Raw genomic sequence first — 8,235 nt, forward strand, 5'->3', positions numbered from 1 at the left:
GAAAGAAAGAAAGAAAGAAAGAAAGAAGAGATAGAGATTTCAGTCTGCTTCATCACCTGTAACGAGATGAAAAAAGAACAGCACAACTGAAAGACATGGTACGAGATATACAATAAAGCAACACCTTGAAACTATCGCTAAAGTAAAATTATTAAGTCTGACATGTACTCTGTGTTATCTGAAGATACGGATGTGGGCTTTCTGTATGGAAGTGGCAGGTAGCTTTGATGAAGGCAACAGCTACTGATCCCACAGCTGAAAGAAAATAAATGTCCCTGCAGCAGGATGTAAACATAGCTGCTGCTATCCATCGGTTTGGCAGAATCTACCATTTCTTCTTTGAAAGAGGAACAGCAATGGTGTAACGGTTTAAGTGATGGTTTCTCACCAAATTTGCTGCTATTATTTGTTACCATAATTGGTGAAAATTAAACTTTGGTAGGTTGCTATTAGGTTTTGCTTCACCCAATAACGCCAGGAAGTTCAGCATAATGTCCTTCCTTTCCAGATTCAATGGGAGCAGTCCAAGATTAATAACGTCTAGAACTAAACTGAGAACAGTGTGCTTCACATTATTAAAGTGGCCTGCCAGCTTATGATTTAGATGCCTTTTGGTAAATGGCCCTTTGTGTTCTTTTTGGTTGGCAGTCTATTTAAGCCTGGCTGCTAATTTTGGCCGGTTTCAAATTGCTGAAATATGAACACTGGCATTAGATGAGCCAACTGAGGCCTGCAGTGCTTTAACACGTTCTGGGGTTTTTATGTTTGTTTATGTCTGGATGAATCGTCAAAGCTCTCTTAGATTATTTTTAATAGAATGTCGGGTTGGCTGCCATAATAAGGCCTTTGCAACCCTTTCACTCAATAATACATTTTAATGACAGTTTTTCATTTGTTCTTGGATTTCTATGATGTGTAATGTGTTATTGTACATCTCTTAGTCTTATTCATGTTTCACAACAATGCATATCAACTGAAACTGAATTTCATCTTTAAAGTTGATAAAAATCAGATCAAAACCATCCATTGAAGACTTAAACAATCTTAATAACCATCAGGTTCCAAGAGATATTTCCTTTTTTACCTAAAAAAATATCTGTATTTTAATTTATATCATTTAATAAGTGCATGCTGTATTTATCACATTCTGATACTGTTTTAAATGTGAATAAACAATCTACAGTAGCAGCCATTAAAAATGGCCCTTCCCAGCCGAAAGCAAAATACCCTCCAACTTCCAGCCACTGGAGTAACCCCCTCTTGCATGTGTTTTTACTCTGACTCCACCATTTCACTGAATTACATGGTTTGACCATGAGAAGGTGCTTCTGTTTAGATCTTAATGTCCGCAAATCATGACGGAAACAATATTTTAGTACAAAGATTGATATTTAAAAAGGAATTGTAGGGGACAAGCCAAGGGCCTATCAAGGAAAGTGGGGGGATTTTGAATGGCTACTACTGTAAGTGTTAAGCAAAACGAATAAAAAATAACCAAAATTAACAAAACAAACAAAAAACACAGATATGAAATTTTAACCAAAGTATTAATTGGCTTGTTAAATTCTTTATTTTCCTTTTTTTCTCTCTTTTTTTCACCTGTTGGGTTAAATCTAGTTCTAACTTTTCTTTTCCCTCACATTAGATCACCACTGGTTAACTCAGGAGGTGGTTAAACCTAAATAACAACGTCTTAGGAGGCTGATCTATCATCGGCTCTTACTGATTTCTTGTGTGTAAACACATTTGTCTTAAAATGCCCGTAAGTGTTTTAAACTATTAACGATCCAGCAGCAGATGATAGCATACGTCATTTGTTTGACGGGTTGAGAAGAAACAACAACAACATACGGTCAATTACAAAACATCTGAACACATCCTCTACACAACACCGTGTTTATAGAGGGGTTTTTATTTGTGTTTTTTTGTTGCTTTGTCTTTGTGATAGAAAAAAAAAATCTCCCTTAATATGACAGAACAATCACGATCCTGTGAATTTCTTTTTGAAATGAAACTAACATCTTTTGGATATTAATGAAAGGAGATCCTTTCCCTTGATACACTTCTGCAAACAAGTCAAGAAAATTAAAGAGAAAACAAACAGTAACTATGACAGAATATAATTTATGCTTAAGCAGCTGGCCTTGTTAGGGAAAGGGAGCGTACCTGCTTGATTAAAACTGGGTTCAGCATAAGATAAATGCTTAACTTCCTAAAGGCAGCCACTTAGCTGCGTACTGAGGAAGAAGAGAGAGTATGCATAATATATTCCCACAGTTTATGCTGTTTTGTTTGATTTTTATAGCAGGCATCTTACAGTATATATGTTTACTGGCTACAAGTATGGAAAGTCTGGAACAATCAGGGTCGAATGTTGCATCAGTTGGGCCCTGAGTTTTAAAAGTAGGCCTGCAGTGAGATTGAAATCACTTCTGATATGAGAAGTAAGACACAGTTTAGTTGCAGTCACATTTTTCCTTTCTGTGGAGACATAAAACTAGGACGTATAGAAACAAAGAACAAACTAGGTGGAGAATAATAAAATAAGTAAGCTGAGTATTGATAGATGTGTGATCTGTGGGTAAACTAATGTGTGAAGAAGATAACAAGAGCCAAATGCTAACCACCCTAGAACAAAGACATGTACTGACAGGAATATTAAGTAGTTTCTTTTTTTTCCAGAGTCAAAAAAATATACATTAAAAATCCAAAGCTGGCTCCTAAAACTTCCCATTTGTCTCATAAAGGTTTCTCTGAACCAGCAAATAGATCCACCAAAAACTGTACTAACTAATAAAATTCAGTTTACTCCTATTGAATTAACTTATTTTTTAAGTGGTCAACTTAGACCATGGTTAATGAATTAAGTTGGCTAAAGAAGTATGAAGGGATTTCTAATGATACTGCCACATGTGGCCAAAACCCAGAACTGCAGCGTTCTTCTGCTCATTGTTCACAAGGTTTTTTTAAATTTTTTTCACCTTACTTGGAGCTTTCATTGGTGTCTGAGTTGAGCTGGATGTCGGTCGCTTCTGTTTATCCACAGAATCCATCCTTAATTTAATGCGCCGATTGTTTGCTCGATTGAACCCGTTTAACTTGAACCAGAACAACTGTTACGATGGTCTATTGCTTATGGCTACAAGAGTTAAGTTAAAAATGGAAGAGCAGCCTATTATGAGATGAATGTCGCTTTCCTTTTTCAAATTTTTTGAGCAAAGTTACTTTGATGTGTTGCTTAAAGGTATAGTGGAGGATGTTCTTTTTCCCAGTGGATGATCAAAATAAGTGGTCCTCCTAATTGTCAATCATTCTGGTGACATGTTCAAGCAAGGCCGTCATGCTCGTCCCCATTTTCACTTACTGATGGCGAGTCTGACATAGTGGAAAATTTTCATAATCTTCTTTTGGAAAGTAAGCTTGTATGAGCAAACAAACAGCAACCTTTAAACAAAGCGTTCACAAGGAAAAAATGGGCTTATGCACGCTCTTACAAATGTTTAATAGGCGTTCCCTCTCAACGGGTACAGAGTTGTGCATGTGGATTTTCTTTTTTTCAAAAATTTGCAAAAAACCTCCACTATACCTTTGAGTTTAGTTATGATATGCCTAAAATGTAAAGCGTTGCAGCGGTAGGTAGCACATAAATTAAGGTATTGCCAAACCCAGTTACATACCAGCAGTGGTAGGACCAGCAGGTAAGAACTTTGAGAAGGCAAACTGGTATTTTAACCAAATTCTGAGTACTTTTAAAATTGACTTATCCACTTCGCCTTATCTTGTTTTCTGGTGACAGTGTTACGGGTCACAGTTTTTGTCTGGTCACATATTTAGTTGTAACACCGGAAACTTACGACCCAAAGTACATTCTGAGAAAAGAGTATGTAGGATAAAAGATGCATATCGGTAAAGGATGAAATGAAAAGGTTTGTTTTGAGATAATCTTTAGTAAAAACTTACAGAATGTCTCTTTGAGCTGAATTTCATTATTTGTGACCATTATTTGTTGTCAACTGATAGATACATTTTACGTTTCACAGGCAAAAATATGATATGTGTGCAAATGATAAAAAAAATGCTAATTTTGTTAGTTCCAGCTAAGAATTTCCAAGAGTTTCATGCATAGAGTCAACATATTCTCATTATCAGTTCGTATGAAATCGTACGAAAAGTTATGCATAGTATTTCGTAAAAAACAGATCAGTGAGCATGTGCAGCCAGACAGACGAAAAAAGCAGATCGGACGTAAAACTGGGAAAAACAGTGCAATAATTACTTCTTGATGTCTCTAACTACGTTGCTTGCTGTTTTGTATTTTAGGGTTAGGGTTAGGGTCAGGGTTAGGGTTAATTGTAAATTCTATGTTAAGATGCGCATGCGCAAGGATATCTTATCTCGAGGCAAGACGTAAAAATATGACAAAATACCACGAAAAAAACGTAAAAAACTTACGAAATTACTGTGCATAACTTTTCGTATGATTTCATACGAACTGATAATGAGAAAACACTGATAGAGTGCAGTGTCTGAAAGGGGAGTGTTATTTATTTTGTGTATACCCACCTTCCTTTTATGAGAAAAACATGAAAATTTACACATTTTAGAGTCATTACTTTCCAACATAGATACATTTTGTCCTTATTGAACAGGTACTAAGAAGCAAGGTGGAGGAAGTAAACTGGAAATGCCAGTGAACCCTGTCTATAACTTGGAGCTGTAGGTTTACTCTTCTTGTTGGGAAAAATAGGCGTCTGAAAAGCATCATTCCTGCACAGGAGATGCTCTTTGTTTCAGTGAAAAAAAACAGAAATTGCTTATGAAAGGAAAAACTACATCAGCACACCCAACTTCCCAGGGAATTTAAAGATGCTTGGAGCTGGCATTGGTTGTTTTTTCTTTAGGTGAATTTTTTTTTAAATCAGTTTTTATATAATTAGGACTTCTTCAAAAAGATGTACAATTAAACAAAATAGCACATGCTTAAACCTAATGTGGCCACGTGGATAACAAGTTCAAAGGTGGAAGTTAAAGTCTGAAACAGTCCTAACATCTCAGCATACTTGGTTCAAACAGAGCAGTAGAAACCACACCAGGCTCACTGTTTTTACTTCTTGTTGCAGCCCTCAGCCTCAAGTGTTCAACAGTGTTTTCAAACCCTCCAACCCACACTGAGCTGAACCAAACCGCAACTAAAAAATCAGATAGAGCGCACATCTAGTGCGCGCTCTTCCAGTCAGCAGAGAGTCATTATTTCTGTTGACACGTAATTCCAAAAGGTAGGCAGGAGAATTGAGATAAAAATGATTCCCCCCCTTTCCTATGTCTCCTGGCTTCTTTGTCATCTTCAAAAAAAACCTCATGAATCACATCCACCTGGAGAACACTCCACGTTTATGGGCTCCCTGCCAACAGAAGAGCTGCGCCCTATGGGTCAGGGGTGATCAATCCAAACTGAATTACGCACGACTGTTGAGAGCAAAATGAAGTGCAAGACGGTAAAGAGTTTCAAGCAAACCAAGATTCCCTAGACTGAAGCTATGTGCGCCCATCATGTCGCTCTCCAACTCAGCTGCACCATCAGCATCCAGCTGCTCATCCTCACTGTAAGGAGACACATCTAGTCTTATCAGCAACTTTGTTCAGTCTGAACGCAGCGCTTCTGTTACCCAGTGTGAAGTCTGGGGCTTCACCGCGGAGGCTGCACACTTCTCTGCCTTGTCAGATGTTTTCAGGGAAGATAGAGACTCCACATACCTTCAGAGCTCCAGTCAGCGTCAGACGGAGAGACGCACATTTAAACATCCACTGTAGGTGTTACTTTCCTCTCAACATCCGCGGACAAAAAAAGAAAGAAAGAAACCCGTCGGGTCAATTAAAGAGAAATGAATGAAACGATCCCTTGCCTTGAAATCCAAAGAGTAAAGCGATCCCGGTGATCCAAGCCGTGGGGATCCAGAAGTAACGCATGGTGTCCGGTCTCCGGTGGCTAAAGCTCCGCGCTCCTGCAGAAGAAGCTCCGTCTCCAGCGGTTAAGTTTCCAGAAGAGAGAGCGCTGCAGGTGAAGCCAAGCGGAGGAAGGATTCCCAATCTGAGAAGAGCCAGTGAGTGCTGAAAAGCAAAGCTCTGCTTTGATTGCTGCTTACACACGGAGAGTAGCGACCCCTACTGAAGAGCTCTCCGAGATGAGGATGCCTCAGTGCGGGTCTGACTGTGGAGGGATTCCCTGTGCATGTTCAAGCCATATGATTACAGTTGAAGCATTGTTTTCCATAGGCTACCACTAGCAGATTTATGTATAGAGTTATTTATATTTTTATGTTTATGTCAGGGAATAAAGCAGATAACTCTCAAAAGATTATTAAGCAATTGGAGTGTCAGATTGAAAAAAAAAAGAAGCAAAAGAAAGGAGAAAAAAAAAGTCTGCTTCATTTATAACTTCTTTAGGGCACAGAGGCGTAGCCAGAAAATCCTAATAAGGGTGGCCAGTCAATAACCAAAGTACATTGAGGGGTGGCCGAAATGCACCAGAACCTCAGGGTCAATCTACATTGTTCCAACAGGAACAAGCAAAGCATCCATATTTTCTGAATAAAGACAAACTATACTTTCCTGCAGCCTTTGCTTAACCTCATGAGACCATCCTGATCTTGCGAGCTTTCAAGGTTTCACTCGCAGATCAGTCTGGCTACTTTCCGTTAAAGAAAATTTGGAGCTGTTCACCAAACGAACGTCCAATCAGCGTTGGCTTTGAGGCGGGTTGAGGTGTGACGCAACGAGAGGCCCGACAGTTCAGTCTAAAGAACATGGCGGCTTCAGCCGATGAAACTAGCGTTAGCGTGGCTATCGAGCAAGTTTTATCGGAATTACAGAGTATTTCTTCACTGAAAGAAGAGCAAATCACTGCTCTGGAGGCTTTTCTCAGAGGAAAAGATATTTTTGCTCTTCTCCCGACTGGTTTCGGCAAGAGTAGCCTGGCTTGTGGTTGTGTTTTCGTCGTCGCTCTGTTAGTACGTCATATGCTTCGTTGATCTGATTGGTTTATTTGGCCCGTCTATCACCAACATAGGCCAATCAGCTAACCAGTATTTTCGCCCCTTCCCAAAATTACTTCAACGGAAAGTTTCCAGATGGATATGTGGAGCAAATCCATCTGGCGGAGTCAGGTTAGATGAGATGTACTGTGGAACATTTTTCTCCCTTAAAAAAAAAATATTTTCTGTCAACATTCTGTTGTGTCTTTTAAAGCAGAACAGAAAGCGCACACAAAGTTTAGCATCTCATTTTCATTTCGCAACCCATGACTAATTTAACAAAAGCTTTTAAATTTGATACACTCATTATATTTGTCATATAACTGCTTCATCTAACATTCTCCTCTTTAGGTAGAATTAACTACACATGGTGCTAAAAATGAAGAAGTGAGGCATGAAGCTGAGGAAAATATATAATTTAAAAGGAACAAAATAACTTCTCCCAGTGCACGTTTATTGAGCTGGAGCGGAAGGCTGCTCTTCAGCGTCTGCCTTTTTTTTTTTTTAAAGCAAAAACATATTTGTTGTGTTGTAAATAACAGGAGTTGTTCTCACATCTAACATCCCTAATTGCTTCACATATTTTACATTAGTGCCACCATACGCAGTAGCCAGGAGATTTAAGTGACTTTATTGAGTTCTGCTGGCTGGAATTTATATTACATAGTTTCTTTTTGTTGGTAAAACTGACAAGCAAGGTCAGAAAATGGAGAAAAAAAAGAAATAACTTTCAGCAAACATCAACCTCAGATGGGAAAACACAAAGCATGGAAAAAAAACAAGCACATTGAACTGTCATAGTGGTAAAATGCTAGAAGGATCCTAAAACATGTTAAGTTCATTATTTTTGGTGGAAGCAGATAAGCGACTTACTGTCCACTCAGCATTGAAATACAAGTTATTCATTAAAAGCCGCACAGTGGTTCAATGTGATAAAAAAAAATCTGTTCAGAAAACAAAATAAGATGTTATTTAGACTATTTGAAAGCAAATACAATGCACATACACAACAATAATAAATCAAATGAATATTGAAAGCTAGAAGATACACTCACCAGCCACTTTATTAGGTACCCCATGCTAGTAACGGGTTGGACCCCCTTTTGCCTTCAGAATTGCCTCAATTCTTCGTGGCATAGATTCAACAAGGTGCTGGAAGCATTCCTCAGGGAGTTTGGTCCATATTGACATGATGGCATCACAC

At 38.5% G+C, this 8,235-nt stretch overlaps 1 protein-coding gene across 1 annotated transcript in view; it reads right to left on the reverse strand.

The window, feature by feature from the left end:
• lsamp (limbic system-associated membrane protein) overlaps positions 1-6,137 on the reverse strand; it is a 723,954-nt gene extending 717,817 nt beyond the window's left edge. Inside the window, exon 1 of the mRNA XM_015401821.1 lies at positions 5,904-6,137. Within this exon, the coding sequence (XP_015257307.1) occupies positions 5,904-5,967 (64 nt within the window). The 5' untranslated portion in view covers positions 5,968-6,137. The remainder of the gene's footprint in view (positions 1-5,903) is intronic.
• Positions 6,138-8,235: the final 2,098 nt, after the last annotated feature.

Source organism: Cyprinodon variegatus, unplaced genomic scaffold (genome assembly GCF_000732505.1).
Source record: "Cyprinodon variegatus isolate N-32 unplaced genomic scaffold, C_variegatus-1.0 Scaffold33, whole genome shotgun sequence".
NCBI classification, from domain to species: Eukaryota; Metazoa; Chordata; class Actinopteri; order Cyprinodontiformes; family Cyprinodontidae; genus Cyprinodon; species Cyprinodon variegatus.